This window comes from Octodon degus, unplaced genomic scaffold, assembly GCF_000260255.1.
Source record: "Octodon degus isolate 3935 unplaced genomic scaffold, OctDeg1.0 scaffold00304, whole genome shotgun sequence".
Classification (NCBI taxonomy): domain Eukaryota; kingdom Metazoa; phylum Chordata; class Mammalia; order Rodentia; family Octodontidae; genus Octodon; species Octodon degus.
The window spans coordinates 901,962-918,488 of record NW_004524880.1 but is presented as its reverse complement, the minus strand read 5'-3'; the positions used below and the strand labels follow the sequence as shown (position 1 = coordinate 918,488).

Here is a 16,527-nt window from a genome sequence, read left to right as displayed (position 1 = left end):
GTGTGTGTGGCCAGCTCAGCCCACCAGGGGGCTGGGGCTGGCTGGCATGTGGTGCTGGGGGATCGAACCGCGGTCCCTGTGCTTTATCAAGCTTGTTCCAAGTAGGTGCTTTAGACCACTGAGCCATCACTCCAGCCCCTGGACTACAGCTTTGTCGCCTGATAAAGTGTACCTCACTGAGAGCAGTCAGCCCGCCCAGGCTCGGGGGTTCCAGACGCCATGGATAGAACAGCACCTGTCCAGTAGGGCTGTACACAAGATTACAGTTGGCCTCGGCTTCTATGGGCCAAGTGGGTCAAAGGGAGATGAGAAAAGCATTTTGGCCAAGAGTGGTGGTGAATGCCTTAAGGTGAGGGAGATGTGCTTAGGTTCCATGTAAATCCTGCCCCAGTTTAACGAAGGGATGGATGTAAGCGTCTGTGATATGGGGGCCCACGGTGTCCTGGAACTCGGGTCCCTGGATACAGGGAGATGACTGCACTTCGTCCAGTAAAAAAAAGTTTAGGGAGGATGGACAGGGTCCTCCCTGTAGCCCGAAGCTGGCCTGGAACGCAAGGCGATCCACCTGCTACAGCCTCCAGAGTGCTGGGGCGACCTCGCGAGGGCGCTGCATGGCCTCTGTGACCCGCCAGCGCCCCCCTCCGAGAGCCCCCCCCCAGGTCAGGGCCGGATTAGCGGTCCTGAGCCGGGTCCTGAGCCAGCTTCGCGGCGGCTGGGCCATGGCGTCACTGTTCTCGGATAGCGTCCTGATCCGCAACAACAGCGAGCAGGACTTGCTGGAGACCGAGGCCGAGCGTGGCCGCCGGCTGGAGAACCGGCTGGTGCTGCTGTTCTTCGGCGCGAGGGGCTGCGCGCGGTGCCAGGCCTTCGCGCCCGCACTGCGCGACTTCTTCGTGCGCCTCACGGACGAGTTCTACGTGGTGCGCGCCGCGCAGCTGGCCCTGGTGTACGTGTCGCAGGACCCCACGGCGGAGCAGCAGGCCCTGTTCCTCAGGGACATGCCCGAGTGCTGGCTGTTCCTGCCCTTCGAGGACGACCTACGCAGGTGAGGCCCCGCCAGGGGGAGGCCGAGGCTGGAGCAGACCACGCTCGAGCCAGCTGCGACAGTTTAGCAAGACCCCGTGTGCAGAGGGAGGGCTGGGCGCGGCTCGGCCGAGGCCCCAGGGGCGCAGTCGCTGCAGTCACAGTTCCGCCCCGCCCCGTCCGCAGGGACCTGGGCCGCCGCTTCTCCGTGCAGCGCCTGCCGGCCGTGGTGGTCCTCAAGCCCGACGGGGACGTGCTCACGCGCGACGCGGCCGATGAGATCCAGCGCCTGGGTCCCGCCTGCTTCGCCAACTGGCAGGAGGCGGCCGAGGTCCTGGACCGCAGCTTCCTGCCGCCGGAGGACCTGGATGAGCCCCCGCCACGCAGCCTTACTGAGCCGCTGCGCCGCTGCAAGTACCGCGTAGACCTGGAAGCCCGGAAGCCTCAGGGCCCTGGAGGCGGGGCCGGGGAGGAGGGCGGGGCCGGGACGGGGGGCGGGGCAGAGGCGCTGTTCTGAACTAGCACTGGACGGCTGGCGGGGGCGGGGCCGGGGAGGGGGCGGGGCAGAGGCGCTGTTCTGAACTGGCACTAGACGGCTGGCGGGGGCGGGGCCCAGTGCCAGGGGCGGGACCCACAGAGTAGGGGCAGGGCCTGGGACTGTCGCAGCCCTCACTGGGTGACCGCGAGGTGTGGGTATGTGCGGCGGGGTGGAGGCGAGACCTAGGCACTGTTCTGACCTCCCGCTGGACAACTTGTGGGTGTTGGACAGAGGGCGGGGTAGAGGAAAGAGCAGGGTTGGGGCTCTGTTCTGACCCTGGCCAGCCGGGGCAGGGCGAAGTGCCGAAGGTCCGGCGGAAGGAGACGGGAGCTTAGACAGTTTGCTGGTGGTCCTGGGGGCGGCGGACTTGACGACCTTCTCACTTCTTGATCACCTCCACGCCCAAGTACCGGGCAAGACTGAAGCATGGGACAACGCTCAGCTTTCCCGGTCTGGACCTCAGGTGGCGCCTCTGCGATGTGGCTTGTGTAAAAACAGCATCCCTATGTGCTCCATGTCTAATGCCAGGCTGCCTCTGAACACAGTTCTAAGGGGCACTTTTTGCACATCCTTCAAGAATGGAATTTGCCCACCTGCACTGGGATCTGCACCCTGTCCTGGTCCTGGCCCTCCCAAGCCTCAATCTCATCCATGACTGGTCATGGCCATCTCCCCTTTCCACATATTCTCCACCCTTGGGCAATAATGAGAAAAGTGCAAAAGGCCTCAGTGAAGTGGGTTTTGGTGGCACATGTCTCCCCCCAGCACTCGGGCAAGCTGAGGCAGCAGAATTGCACCTCTGAGCCCAGCCTGGGTAACTTTGGCACTTAGGGAGACTTCATCTCAAAATAAAAAGCAAAAATGAGAACTGAGCTGGTGATGTAGCTCAGTATGAGTGTGAATCCCTATGACAAACAAAACAAAAACAACCTGCTTCCTATGGCTCAACAATAAAAGAGATAACGCAATACTAAAGTAGGCCAAAGACTTAAACAGAACTTTCTCCTGTGGTGTCCAAACAGCCAACAAGGACAGACAAAGCTGTGCAGTGTCCTCCGTTACTAGGGAAATGCAAATCAAAACCACAAGGAGACACCATGCCACAACTGCTAGATGGCTGTGATCAACAGCCACGCAGTGGAATACCACCAGTGAAGGGAATGGAACCCTGATCTAGCCTCTGGCATGATGAACACTAACAACAGGCTGCGCAATGACAGCCAGGCACCAAAACACAGGGCATGTGGCCCTACCCCATGAGATGTCCAGGACAAGCAAATCTAAAGGGACAATATGTGGTTTTTAATTATCAGCTGGCAGGATGGGTAGGAGTGAATGTTAAGATGGACAGGATCGGGCTGGAGAGATGGCTCAGTGGTCTAAAGCACCTACTTGAAACAAGCTTGGCAAAGCACAGGGACCGCGGTTCGATCCCCCAGCACCACATGCCAGCCAGCCCCGCCCCCTGGTGGGCTGAGCTGGCCACACACACACACACTAAATAAATGTAATAAATAAAATAAATAAATAAATAAATATATACATTAAAAAAAAAAAGATGGACAGGATCACCTTTTGGGATGACAAAAATATTCTAGGACAACATAGAGGTGATGGCGTTTCATGTACTGAATCCACCGAATACTTCTGTAATTTTGTTGTTGGTGTTTTGTTTTGTTTTGTTTTGTTTTCCCAGACAGGATCTTGCTGTGTAGTGCAGGCTGGCCTTCAACCTACTATGTAGTCCAAGCTGGCCTCACAGCAATCCTCTTGCCTCAGCCTCCAAATCCTGGGATTAGAGGCATGTGCCACCCCATCTGTCCTCACCTCAATTTTTTTAAGGTTAAAAGTAACATTTTATGGGCCGAGGATATAGTTCATTGGCGCTGTACTGGCCTGGCAAGCACAAGGTCCTGAGTTCAATTCCTGGTACCAAAAAAAAAAAAAAAGAAAATAATATTTTATAAAGCACCATGGGGAAAACACAGTGTTTAGGTTGGGAAGGGCTCAGATGGACATCGTAGGGAGACAGTGACTCCTCAAAGCCTTGAAGGGGGTAGACAGAGAGGACATCCGCTAGTTCAGTGTCAACGGGCTGACTGAAACAATAAAATAGCAAATTATTTGGTTTTGCCAAATATCTTTTATACCCCCATACTGGGGATTAAACGCAGGGCCTTTGCACTGAGCTCTGTCCCCAAGCCCTTTTCTGTATTTTTAACATAGGCTCTCCCAAAAGTGGCTAAACTGCAGGCTGTGGTGGAATTTGCCATCCTCCCTCCTGCCTCGACCTCCCAGAGTGCTGAAATAACAGGCATGGGCCACCATGCCTGGCTTCAAACTTTTCTTCAAAAGTATTTAAGAAAACAAAATTGGTGTTTGGGATAGCTGGAAGGTCCTTTAAGAGAGCTCCCATCTCTTGGGCAGACCATATAGCTTGGGCAGACCATATAGCTTAGAAAAAGCGCAGCAGCTAGGGTTCGATTCCCGGTCCTCGCCCCAGGGGAGCACTGAGACTGCGATTGAGACTGGGCCTGATGGCGCGCGCCTGTAATCCCAGCACATGGGAGGCTGAAAACAGACTTGTTAGGAGTCGGCTCTACGTAGTGAGACCCTGTGCGAAGTGCAAAAATAAATAAATAGTTCAGACCCAGCCTCTCCTTAAGATCTTGCACCCCAGAAGTCTCCATCTGGCCCCGCCCCTTGGAGACCACGCCCCTAGCGGCCCCGCCAAGGTACCGCTCCTCCGAGCCTCGGTCTCTGCCCCGCCCACCATCTTGCCTGTGCCCCGCCCCACTGCGGCCACGCCCAAGGGAAGATACAGTCCACCGCGGTCCCGCCCACCAAGCCCCAGTCCACCAGCTCGCGCAGCACTAGCAGCAGAGTCCCAGCCCTGGCCCGCCACGACGCTGCTAGTCGGGCCATGGCGCGTTCGTTCGGTGGCCGCGTGCTGGTGTCGCTGACGCTGCTCGTGATGCCTGCGGCCGTGCTAGCGGCGCTGGGCGCCCAGCTGCTGTTCCAGCTGCAAGCGGGGCGCGCGGAGCTGCGGGGCGCGGAGCCCGGGCTGCCCGCCGACGCTGCGGGGGCACTGCTGCCCCTGGCCGCTGCCCTGGCCGCGCTGGCGATGCTGCTCGGCCTGGCGGGGGCGCTGCTTGCCGCGCTGCTCGGCCACCTGGGCTCCGAGCTGGCGGCGTCCGGCCCCGGCAGGTGGGTGCGGGTCCCCGACCCCTCTCCTCTGCCTGCCCCATCTCACCTCCTCCTACCTAGCTCATCCGCAGGCGGGGAGGTCTGCAACAGGTGCACCGGCCGCTGCGGTCCCGCTCCAGACGAGGAAACTGAGGCCAGATATGACCTGAGATTGCAGGCTCAGGGCTCAGGGCGCCGGTCACTGTTGGAGCCCATCGCTAATGCACCCGGGCTGGTCTCCAACTTGCGATCTTCCTGCCTCAGCCTCCCAGAGTTCGGGGATCAGAGACGGACCACCTATACGCCTCTTCAGGGCAGTTGCTTCTCCAAGGTGCCTGGCCTTGAAGCGAAGGCGCTGAGTTGGGACTCGATTCTGGGGCGCCAGGCAATGTCCTCGCCTGGGGTGGGGCCCTCGGTGGGAACCAGAGCGCAAGATGCGGGCCGAAGGAGCCTCTCCCAGGCGAGGCGAGCAGGACAAGCCCCCTGGCGCCCCACCCGAGTCTTTCCTCCTGCACGAGGGGGGCGGATTATCGAACCTGGCCCAGGACCGGGGAGCATCCTGTCCCGGGGCGCTGGGGCTCACTGGGCTACTCTGAGCCCCACGGACACAGTGGGGACCACAGGGACCCACAGGAGCCTTCACGGGAGAACCACCTCACCATAACCGAAAAGACCAGATCTCTGGAGTCAGGCTCAGACGGGATGAACCCTGGGAGGGAAAGAAAAAGGGAGACGAGGGTGGAGGGAAATAGGGTGAGAGGCAGGATGGTCAGGGAGGCCCAAGCAGAGACCTGGAGGGACAGAGGCAGCAGGTAACTTAGGGACAGCAGTGGCCCAAGTTGAGGAGACCACGCCTTCAAACCCTGGGGTGGTACAGAGAGGATCGGTTTGGCTGCAGGGTGTTGTATAGAGAGGGGCCAGGGACAGGAGCAGGAGGATTGCAACCTCCTGGCCTCTGCCCTGTTGTGGGGTTCAGGTTCCCATGCCCCAGAGAGGGAGGGGAGTATGGATGGGTGGTGAGTGGCTATTGTTAAGTCTGATGAACAGAAGGATGGAGGGACAGAGTGGAAATGAAAGGCTGGACAAATTCCCAAAGCACAGAGAAATGATGGACAGCAGTGTGGTGGGAGATGGGAGGGAAACATGGTGGACCTTTAGCTGGAAGGATGGCTGAGTGGTGCAGGGGTGGACAGTAGTACAGGCAAGAGGGTGGATGGATAGCAGAGGAGCATCAGACGGCTGTACAGATGGGTGGGGTGGGTGGGTGGGTGGATGGATGGGTGGATTGGCGGGTGGGCAAGTGGATGGGTGGGTGGATGGATGGACAGATGAATGGGTGGATGGATGGATTGGTGGGTGGGTGGGTAGATGGATGGGTGGATGGATGGATGGATGGATGGATGGATGGATGGATGGATGGACTGGGGGGTGGGTGAGTGGATGGGTGGATGGATGGGTAATGGGTGGATTGGTGGGCGGGCGAGTGGACGGATGGGTGGATGGATGGATGGACTGGGGGTGGGCAAGTGGATGGGTGGGTGGATCGGTGGATGGATGGGTGGATGAATGGACAGATGCATGGGTGGATGGATGGGTTGGTGGGAGGGTGGGTGGGTGGGTGGGTAGATGGATGGATAGATGACCAGGTAGATGTACAGGTCGGTGGGTGGGTGGACAGGACATAAATGGATGGATAAACTTATTGACTGGGTAGATGGATGATGCTGGGTATTGACCTGGATCTCTTTCCTGTCCCTGAAAGCTGGCCAGGTCACTTGGATGACTTTCTCTCCCTCTCCTCACTGCTTCCCCCACCAGCTCAACCCCTGAACCCCTTTCTTTCCCTTGGCCTCCATTTCAGGTCTGACTGGTTTTTCCACGACTGTCGCCGCCTCAGGCACCTGGCCCTGGGGCTGTTCTGCTGCGGGGTATCCGTCTACTTAGCAGGTACGTCCGGGACAGCGTAAGCACAGGATCTGCATTGGGGCAGAAGGTGCACTGGGTCCACTCTGGGCACTCACACTTCTCCCTCTGGGGCCCTGGCCTCAGTTTCCCCTCAGTGCAGTGGGCATGATGACTATCTCTGCCTAACGAAATGTGCCAGGGCAGTGAAGCCAGCAGCCTCTCACTCCAGCTGGGTCTCTGAGGCACACAGTCTCTGCACTCCTGACCACCTGAGCTGCAGTTTGGACTGCCACGACCACTGCCCGGGGGCTTCTGAAGGCAGTGATTAGTGGCTGGGCTTGGCGGAAATGAGTTGAGCCAGTAGCTCAAAGTGGATTAAAAATCGTGATTTACGTACTAGACATGCAATTTTTAAGACTGAACTCTAGAGAAAAAAACCCAGCTATTCCCATGAAGATGTACAATTATTAGGTATCAATTAACACAGGTTAAAAATGAGGGTTGGCGGTGTAGCTCAGTGGTGAGTGCTTGCCCCTTGCATGAGGCCCTGGACTCTGTCCCCAGCACCACTAAAATACAACAAGAGTAAGAATAATGTCCTGGGTGCCAGAAGACTGCACCTTATACACCTTCCTGATTTGTAGCTTTTTTTTTCTTAGATCATCCTTCCTCAACCTGTATTTGTAAACTGGTCAAGTCATCCAGTGTCATCGGAGGGACTCTTGGTGTCTTACACATATTTTCAAGCTTGAGAAAAGTGTGTTGCCAGTGCCCAGCCTACCCTGTAAGCAACCTTTAAGAAAAAACAAAAACAAACGAAAGACAGGGGAGGACAGACCTGGTACACGCCTGTGATGCCAGCACTTATGAGGCCAAGCAGGAAGATCCCACAAGCTCGAAGCCACCCGGGGTTAGGTAGTGAGTTCAATGCCAGCCTCAAGTAAATAGCAAGACTCTCTCACCAAAAAAAAAAAAAAAAAAAAAAGCTTTGCTATTACTATTTTTTTTTCAGGTATTTGGTCCAGGGTCTCACTATGCAGTCCAGACTCATAGTGATCCCAGTTTTCAGCCTCCCCAGTGCCGGGATTACAGGCGTGCGCCACCATGTCTGATCCCCATGGCCAGCTTAGGGGGTGGGGGAAGATGTGGTGCTGGAGATCGGGGATCGAACCCCAGTCCCTGTGCTTGCATAATCTATCAGGCATTTAGTCCACTGAGCTATCTTGCCAGGCCACTATTACTATTTTTGATTGATCTGTGTTTATTTTGTGTGGTACTGGGGATGGAAGCCAGGGCTTCCCACATGCTAGGCAAGGGCTCTGCCATGGAACTGAACCTCCAGCCCCAATATATAAGCTCTTTATATGTCAATTAAAAACAAATAAAAAGATGGCAACACACCCATGCAATCCCAGCAGCTTGGGAAGCTGAGGCAGGATTGCAAGATTGGATCCAGCCTGGGCAACTGATAGACACGACAGAGAGACCCTGTCTTGAAATAAAATAAAAAGGGGTTGGGGTGTGGCTTACTGCTGCCTGGGTTCAGTCCCCATGCTGCACAACAAATAAATAAGAGCTGGACAAAAAAGCAAAACAACACCCCCCAAAAATTTATGGGAGCTGTAACTACTTCTTCTGGGGTTTACAATAGAGAAATAGAAATTACAAATTATTTTTATGAGATGTGAGCCTAGGGTTCAATCGTGTAAAATGAAGTACAGAGGGGCCGGGGAGATGGCTCAGTAGGATAAGCACTTGACTGGCAAACACAAGGATCTGAGTTCAATCCCCAGTTCCACAAAAAAAAATAAGTACAGAAAATTGCATAACTTTTGTTGTTTGAGTTCATACAAGGCTCCAAAAAGTGAAGGTTTCAAAGGGAGAATTATGGGCTAACTGATGTCTCTGCACTTACAAGGGGAATCTGGCTTCTGGAGGGGTTGGATCCAGGCCTTGTTTGAAATATTTTGCGTCGGGGCCAGGGAGATGGCTCAGTAGAATAAACGCTTGCCTGGCAAGCACAAAAGTCTGAGTTCACTCCCCGGTTCTGCCAAAAAAAAAAAAAAAAAAAAAAAACCTTGCTCTACTTTTCGTTCACTGTCCCCAAGTGGACACCTCTGAGAGAGATTCTGGATCTGAGAGCATTTCTGACACAATGCCTGCACCCCAAGCCTTGTCACAGGCTGCTCATAACCTAGAGGGTCAGATTTGTTTATCATAGGAAAAAAATTTCACCTCCCAGTTGAGGCTGGGTGACCTCTTTAGCAAGTGTTTGCCCAGCCAAGTGTCCTTTTATTGTTAGGCAGAGTCAAAAGAATAATGCTTTAAAAAAAAAAAAAAAGATGCAGGGTGTGATGGTGCACGCCTCTAATCCCAGCACTCGGGAGGCTGAGGCAGGAGAATCACCGGGAGTTGGAGGTCAACCTGGAACACTGAGCAAGACCTTGTCTCAAACAAAACCAAAGAAATAAACGGAAAAACAATAACCTCTCAAAACACAGAGAAGAATAGTTTAGAGCAGAAGTGTCTCATCCTCACGGCTGGACTTGAAGCTCGTTCCTCCAAAGCAAGCGCGCAGAGAGCCAGAGAGCGGAACAGTACCCTACCCAGAGGCCCCGCCCCGCCCCGCCCCGCCCCGCCCACGGCAGGAAGGACCGGGCGAAAGGGTGCATGGAGGCCTCTGATAGGGTGGGGCTGGTCATGTGATATTTCCCCACCAATTACTGACCAGAGTAGGGCCGGCTCTCCTGGCTAACCCAAAGCTATCACCAGGGCCAAGGAGAGGAGTCTGTGACTTGGCCCAGTGGCCAGCACGACCATGGGCACACGCCCCCCGTGGCCTTGGTGTCCGGCTGCGTGAGGGCCTACGCCCAGAGCTCTCTCGCTGGGCTAGGACCCAGTTCCTTTGTGAGTTTATTCCACAGATAGCATCTCACTAAGCTGCCGAGCTGCCCAGGCTGGGCTCTGACTCGTGATCCTCTTCCTTCAGCCTTACAGAGTGCTGGGACTACAGGCGTGGTCCCTTATGCCTAGTAGCGCTCCGTTCCTATTTTATGCCCACGTAATATGGTATGCATATTCCATGAGGAAGGGCTTCCTTTGGTTTGTTCTCATTTGCGGTGCAGGCATGGCAATTGGGCCTCAAGCATGCCAGGCGAGGGCTCTGCCGCGGGGTGCACCTCCACGCGGAGCTCCTTAAAGCCCAGGAAATCAAGCCAGCCACCGTGGCAGGAGAGGCTGAGGCAGGAGGGTCATGTGGCACCCTGGGTTATCTAGGAGGACCCCTTCCCAAAGCTCAGGGAAAACGACAGAGCCGGTCCCTGTCCCTTCTCCGGCTCCCTGCGGTCTGGCCCCAGCCCCCAACCCCTCCCTGCCATCCCCCTCCTGCCCCAGCCGCGCTGTCCGGCTGTTTCTGAGGCTCCAGCGCTCCGGCACTGCTGCCTCAGGACCTCTGCACCCTGTTCTGTCTGCAAAAGCGCCTTCTCCGCTCCCCCGGGGCTTTCTTCTTCCCCTGCAGCTCGTGGACTTCCCCCGCAGTGCTCAAGCAGGTCCCTGCCTGGCAGATGTCCTCCTCCGAGGGCCAGCGAGGTAGCTCAGGACTGAGCGCCTGCTTAGGCCAAAGCAGGGACAGGGTCCCCCTCTCGCGCCACGTGCCGCCGCGCCACCTCTCTGCCCGGTGCTCTAGCCAGGCGCCGACCCCCGGCGTAGTGGAGCACGCCTGTAATCCCAGCGCTGGGGAGGCTGAAAACGGAAGGATCACTATGAGTCCGAGCTGCGTAAGGAGATCCTGTACCAAGTCCTCTGACACCTCCTGGCTTGGGGCGGAGCATATTTGCAGACAGATGTGCTGAGGCTGTGTGTGAGGCAGGGGAGGGTCTGGCGAGTTGTGCAGGGTCAGTGTGCTTTTCCGACCGCATCCCTGTATGGGGATCTCCTTGCATGCCTGGAGAACAAATGCCTGTTGACTGACTAAGTTTCCTCCCCCAGCGCTGGCCATCTACACCCTGCTCCTTTTCGAGATCGAGGCAGGCGCGGCCGCCGCCTCCATCCTGGGCTCCGGTGCGCTGCTGCTGGTGGCTGTGCTGACCCACGCTCTGCTCCGGGCCGCCCGCAGCGGCCCCCACGACCTGCCCCTGCCCAGCTCTGAGGACGAGCCCGGCCACCCTGCAGGCATCTCCAAGGCCGACCCTGGCCCGCAGCTCCAGCAGGGTACCCACCCTGGGTCCCCCTATTCATCCTGCCCGGTGCCAGGGCACCCTGTCCAGCCCATAGCCACAGCCACCACCCCTGCAGCCCTTGGGGGCGGCCGGGAGAACTGCCAGCACGCGCCCTTCGAGCCCCGCACACTGTCAGCCAACATGGGGCGCTGGCACAAGGTTGCACATAAGATGCACTCCGGGCTGGGCTGTGGGCCAGCAAGTATGAGAAAGGACTCCACACTGGTGTGAGCCCAGGGAGCAGCAAACAGCGGACACATAGAGGCCCGTCCTGCCCCTGCTGCAGTAGCAGGAGAACCCGATAGAGCTCACAGCAGCCCAGTACCTCATGGTGCTAACAGGCTGCCAGGGTTCTGGCCATGGGCTCCAGCCTTTACCTAAACATGACACGTTGATGCCAGGGAGGCTGGAAAATATGGCTATCCAGAGTGAGTAAAGGTCTAGAACAGGCAAAAGGGGAGGACAGGACTTAGGTAGTGATTCTCTAAGTATCTCCCTCCATTTTACAGATGAGGAACCCGAGGCCCCAAGAGAGGCAGTGACCCGCCAGGGGTCTCGGCTCTGAGTATCACCTGGGTCCTGAGAACCCCACGACGCTGATGGCCGGTACAAATCTCACATTGTGACCCCTGAGCTTCAGGGGCGGCGAACAGTTGAAACTCAAGCATGGGGAGCTCAGAGCCACTGGCCAAGGCAGAAACAGGTGTAGAGGGTGGGACCCCACTCCTGGCTGGCAGCCCATTGTGCCTCAGTTTCCTTGTTGTAAAGTGGCCCTGGAGAGGACCCACACACTCTCTCGTGGCTCCTGGCTAGTGGCCTTGTGACGCTGTGGCAGATAGCCTGCCTGCACAACCTACAAATAAACTCTGACCCAGCTCCGTCTGCATCACCTGAGGATCTCGGACCACGGGGTGATGGGCCCAGCCTGGAGCCAAATGACCCTGCACACCTGCTGCTGTGAGCATGTCCAGGGCAACAGGATGCACTGGGCTTGGACCTAGGAACAAATGAAAAGGACAGCGCCTTCAGGACGCAGCCCTCTACCCCTGCCCAGCAAGCGCGCAGGCAGGCTGCCGGCCCCTGGAGCTTTTATTTTGCAGCAGCCTCTCACTGTGTGGCCCAAGATGACCTTGACCTTGCAATCCTCCAGCCTCAGCCTCCTGAGCTGGGATCAGTGTGCAAATAAGGCGACTCCCCAGCACATGCCCAGCACTGGAGCTTCTGGCCTTGGGATGTTCCCGGGACAACCAGATTCACAGATAAGCGCATGGAGGCTGGAAAACACCTGACCAGGACCCTAGGGTGTCTGGGGCGCTCTCTGGGTCGTGCAGGGGCTGGGGACTTGGGTGGGAAGCCTGAAGGGCCAACAGGCCCGTGAAGCCAGTGCTCGGGAGGCCAAAGCAAGAAAAGCCCATCTTCAGCACAGCCTGGGCAACTGTGTAAAAAATACATCAAAAGGGCTGTGTTCAGAATTTCCACCCCCCTCCCAACCAGGGATTGGACTCAGACCCTTGCACTTGCCAGGCAAGCGCTTATTCTACTGAGCTATCTCCCCAGCCCCTTGGGTTCATAATTTTTATATAAAAAAAGAAAGGCTAGGTTCACAGCACACTTCGGTTCCCAGTAGAGAGGGGAAGGGAGGACCCCAGCAAGGTGCTGGCAGCGGACACCTCCCTGCCAGTCACCCTGCCAGGCATCGCTCAGGGTTCAGGCCTGCAGGCAGCAGCTGTGTTCTTGGGTGCAGGAAGCAGCACACCCTGGGGTGGGACCCCACCATGCCACACCCTCCATGCCAGCAGGGACCCCAGAGGGCTGGAGCTGTCTCAGGGGACCCCAAACAGCTCCTCTGGGGCTGGAGGTAGTTGCACAGCAAAGTAGCTGCAGAAAAATGCTGTGTCCTAGGCACTGACCCCACTGAAGTTTAGACAGAGACACTGACGCAGCCTCAAGGCCCACATCTGCAGGCCAGGTGACTGGGCAGGAAGCCACAGGGCCTGGCCCTGGAACCTGAGCCTTGGAGACTGTGTATCCCCATGTAGGGTGCCAGGCGCCTGGACTCTGCCAAGTGTCTGGATTGCAGCAGCACCTGACCAGGCTTGGCATGGGGAGGGGCAGAAGCTGGGTGCTTCAGGGAAGGCAGGGCTCGGCCCTGACTGGGCCAGTGACTCTGCCACGCTTGGCTATGGGGATCATGGGTTCTGCCCCTGTACCCCATGTGAATGTGGGGATTAGGGGTCCTGGGGAGTCTCGGAGCTGGCTCTGCTGGGTCCTGGAAGGCATGGGGCCAATGCAAAGCCCTCAGGGAAGATGGGGGACCTGCTGGGCTCACCTGCCATCTGAGTACTGGGGAAGCTGAGGCAAGAGGGCTACAGATACTGTTTCAAAACAACAAAAACTGGGGAAACTGAGGCACGGACATCGTCTAGGACTGCACCTGCCCTGAGAAGTTGACTCACTGCACAGAAAAGGCCTGTCCAGCCTGAGTGCCCACTGGGACCATGTGGGCCTCGACACCCAGGCTGAAGGGGCAACGAGGAGCCCTGACCACACAGATGCCCTGAAAAGTGATCCGGAGCTAGTTTCAGGTGGGCTGGAATAGGAAGAGGAGACAAAGGCCTTTGCTTCGCAGCCAGATAGGCTAGCGCGGCCGGCGCCAGTGCAGCCTGGGCGGCCCCAACAGCAGAGATGCCACAGATAGGGCGCGGGCTGAGCTGGTCCTGCCCTGCCTGCCGCACCATCAACTGCTTCCGATTCCACGGGCTTCCCTGGGCTGCCAGCTGGCAGGCCTGTGCCACCCCCGAGCCAGCTTCAGGGCACACACCTGTGACCTAGCACTTGGGAGGCTGAGGCAGGAGGATCACAGGTTCAAGCCCAGCCCTGGCAACTTAGCAAGACTGTCTTAAAATAAAAGCCCTGGATTCCATCTACCAGAAAAGAGCTGATGTGCCGGGACTTACTAAGGGAGGCCTCTCTGCCTGCCCAAGAGATGTCCACACAGAGGACAGGCTTGACTGGGCGGTAAGCGGAGGCTGGACTTGCTAACCTTGCCCCTAAATTTGTTTCCATGGCAACTTCACTGCTGTTTGCAGTGCTAGGACATGAATTCAGGCTACATCCCCAGCCTTCTAGGGTTGTGATCTATGCTTTTCTTTTCTTTTTGCGGCAGAACCAGGGATTGAACTCAGGCCCTGTGCTTGCCAGGCAAGCGCTTATTCTACTGAGCCATCTCCCTGGCCCTGGGGTTGTGATCTGGAGACAAAGTGACCGCAAGTCACAGAGTTCCCTGGGGTGGGCCTGAATTTGCCATTCTCCTGCCTCAGCCTCCCAGAATGCTGGGATGATTCATGCAGCACCATACTGTTTCCCATGGCAACTTTACAGCAGTGGTGACAATAATGACAACGGTACCCCAAGCCCTGCCTGACAAGGCAGGGAAGCCACATGCCAGGCAGGCTGGTGGCTGAGAATGGGCTCTTGGTTCAAAGCCCAGATGTGATTTTAGCACCCCTGCTTTAGCTTCCCTGGCAGAAGGACTTCTCATTGGGCTGCAGACCAAATGACAGTGTGCCTGGCGTTACGGAGGTCCGTGATCACTGCAGGATCTGCAGGTGCGGTTCTTTTAGAGAATAGTTTCACCGTGAGCCCCAGGCTGGCTTTGAACTTGGGGCCCAAGGACTGAGATCACAGGTGCCCTCTCACTTTCAGGCTAGTTTGCAGTTCTGGATCCTCCTGCCTCAGCCTCTCTAGTAGCTGGCAGTGCAGATGTGAGCTGCTGCCTGTCACTCTGCCCCTCGACCAAGGACCCCAGCAGGTTTCCTGCGAGTACAATCCCAGCTCCCTCCCTCCCTGGGCTTCAGTTTGCTGTCTGCAGGGGCCATGTGTGGGATGAAGATGAGGACGGGGCTGCGGAGGCAAGTGGGATCAGGACGCCAGCCCTGGACGGTAGCTCCTTTATTTCCCAGGGGATGCGTGTCTCCCACGAAGTTTTGGGCTGGGCTCCAAGGCACTGATTTTGGCCCAGCGCAGTCCCACAGACCAGAGGGGGACCCACACTGACCCCTCAGGGTCACAGACGACTGTGCAGCGCCCACAGGGGCTACGAGACGCTGGGGGGCAGGCGGGCAGCCGCAGTCTTCTCCACCACGAAGCCGTAATTGTACTGCAGGGAGAGGAGCAGGCAGTAAACTGAGGACCAAGGGCACACACAGGGGAGGGAGAGGGCGGCACGTGGTCCTGGCCCAGCACCCACCTCCTCCTCGATGTCTGCCAGTGACTTGATGGTCAGCTCCCCAAAAGTAGAGAAGGCCTGTGGGCCAAAAGGCAGACTGGTGGCTCAGGGTGGGCCACTCCCCGCTGCCCAGCCCAGGACACCTCAGCCCTTGTGCCAGTCCCTCTGGCTCCAGGCCGGCACCGCAGCTCCTGCCACCCCCAACAGCCCCACTGCCCAGCCCAGGACAGGGTTTCCAATACCCAGACCAGGGACAGGGTAGGGTCCACTCACCAGGGGCCCACAGCTCTTGCCCTCGAATCGGGGATGCAGTGTGAAGGGAACCCCGTCCATGGCTACAAAGACATGTCGAGGTGGAGTTGGGTCTTGAAGACAGGCCTAGCCCCAAGCCTGGCTCTGTGCCCCTGCCTGTTTCCACCACACTTACCAGAGATGCCGTAGAGACTGGAGGCCTCATAGATGGAGTCACTCCTCCGTAGTGTAGATGCCCGGGAGCCCAGGCGCGATAGCGTCCGCTCAGGGCCGCTACTCTTGCTGGTGGACAGGGACAGTGAGCTCCTGGTGACCACGTGGCAATCCCACCCCACCTGAGGACACGGGCTCACCTGGGCTGGCTGGCTGCGTCCAGGGAGAGGCCACGCACATCCCTGCTCAGGCCTCTGGGCTTGGGCACCGGCCGCGGGGCTTTGGCCTTCTTGCACCAGATGGCAAAGCCACCCATGTCCCTAAGGAGAGGAAAGGGGACCCTGTGCCTTGTGCTATGGGATCAGGGATCCTTACCATCTGCAGTAGGGACAGGAGACTCAGAGAAGAAGGCAGGAGCCAGAGGGCAGGAGATGAAGCCAGCATCCTCACCCGACTCGCAGGTACCCGGGCACAGTCTTGGTCTTCCCGCTAAGCCGGACGTCAAACACAGCCATGTCTGCAGCACCCAGGGGCACCAGCTTCACACACATGCGCTTCTTCTTGGACACAGAGGCCTCTGGAGCAGGGGCAAGGAGTGAGAGGGAGGCAGGCTGGGTGAGGGCCCCAAGATGGCTCCGGAATGGGGCCACACAAAAAAGCACAGTGGTAGTCCAGTCACAGAGGCTGAACTAGGACGGGCTGATCTTGGGAACGTGGAGGAAGAATACTTCTGGGGTGGCTGTGGGATCAGCCTGGCCCCGACCCATGTTCCTCATTCTCTAACCCCAGGCCAACAAGTCACTGCTCCTGGGCCATTTCCAGCCTGTTTTTGTGAAGCAAGAAAGGGAAAAATAATTTGCACAATTTTTTTTCCCACTTGCAGTTTGTGCAATTTTTTAAGAGGATTAAAACCTGGCCATCACAACACATCTGTAACCAGGAGGATGGAAAGTCGGAGGCTGGCCTGAGCCTGAGTAATTTAGTGAGGTAGGAAGACTGTGTCTCAAAATAAAAATAAATAAATA

General features: G+C 57.3%; 3 protein-coding genes across 4 annotated transcripts in view; 2 read left to right on the top strand and 1 right to left on the bottom strand.

Annotated features, from left to right (window-relative positions):
* The first annotated feature begins 145 nt into the window (after positions 1–145).
* Positions 146–1,540, top strand: Nxnl1 (nucleoredoxin like 1). The gene is made up of 2 exons (XM_004647412.2): positions 146–1,045; positions 1,210–1,540. The coding sequence occupies exons 1-2, from the start codon at positions 612–614 to the stop codon at positions 1,538–1,540; spliced, it is 765 nt and encodes a 254-aa protein (XP_004647469.2). The 5' UTR covers positions 146–611.
* Positions 1,541–4,455: 2,915 nt separating this feature from the next.
* Tmem221 (transmembrane protein 221) lies at positions 4,456–12,303 on the top strand. 2 transcript variants are annotated; one of them, XM_023707648.1, is made up of 4 exons: positions 4,456–4,768; positions 6,609–6,694; positions 10,640–10,861; positions 11,379–12,303. In XM_023707648.1, the coding sequence occupies exons 1-4, from the start codon at positions 4,485–4,487 to the stop codon at positions 11,432–11,434; spliced, it is 648 nt and encodes a 215-aa protein (XP_023563416.1). In that variant the 5' UTR covers positions 4,456–4,484; the 3' UTR covers positions 11,435–12,303. The 2 variants fall into 2 exon arrangements, with proteins under 2 accessions (XP_023563416.1, XP_004647446.1); XM_004647389.2 differs by lacking the exon at positions 11,379–12,303 and having other exon boundaries at positions 10,640–11,100.
* Positions 12,304–14,785: 2,482 nt separating this feature from the next.
* The window catches only part of Mvb12a (multivesicular body subunit 12A), a 2,997-nt gene continuing 1,255 nt past the window's right edge, over positions 14,786–16,527 (bottom strand). Inside the window, exons 4-9 of the mRNA XM_012513017.2 lie at positions 15,953–16,079; positions 15,703–15,822; positions 15,525–15,631; positions 15,371–15,432; positions 15,119–15,175; positions 14,786–15,028 (exon numbers count right to left, since the gene is read on the bottom strand). Coding sequence (XP_012368471.1) covers positions 14,966–15,028; positions 15,119–15,175; positions 15,371–15,432; positions 15,525–15,631; positions 15,703–15,822; positions 15,953–16,079 — 536 coding nt within the window. The 3' untranslated portion in view covers positions 14,786–14,965. The remainder of the gene's footprint in view (positions 15,029–15,118; positions 15,176–15,370; positions 15,433–15,524; positions 15,632–15,702; positions 15,823–15,952; positions 16,080–16,527) is intronic.

Bases quoted from the DNA above. Each gene is read 5' to 3' on its own strand.
- Nxnl1 (XM_004647412.2), top strand. From the start codon at position 612: ATGGCCTCTGTGACCCGCCAGCGCCCCCCTCCGAGAGCCCCCCCCCAG. The intron at 1,046-1,209 runs GTGAGGCCCCGC...CCCCGTCCGCAG, and splicing joins TTCGAGGACGACCTACGCAG to GGACCTGGGCCGCCGCTTCT.
- Tmem221 (XM_004647389.2), top strand. From the start codon at position 4,485: ATGGCGCGTTCGTTCGGTGGCCGCGTGCTGGTGTCGCTGACGCTGCTC. The intron at 4,769-6,608 runs GTGGGTGCGGGT...CCTCCATTTCAG, and splicing joins GCGGCGTCCGGCCCCGGCAG to GTCTGACTGGTTTTTCCACG. The intron at 6,695-10,639 runs GTACGTCCGGGA...TTCCTCCCCCAG, and splicing joins GGTATCCGTCTACTTAGCAG to CGCTGGCCATCTACACCCTG.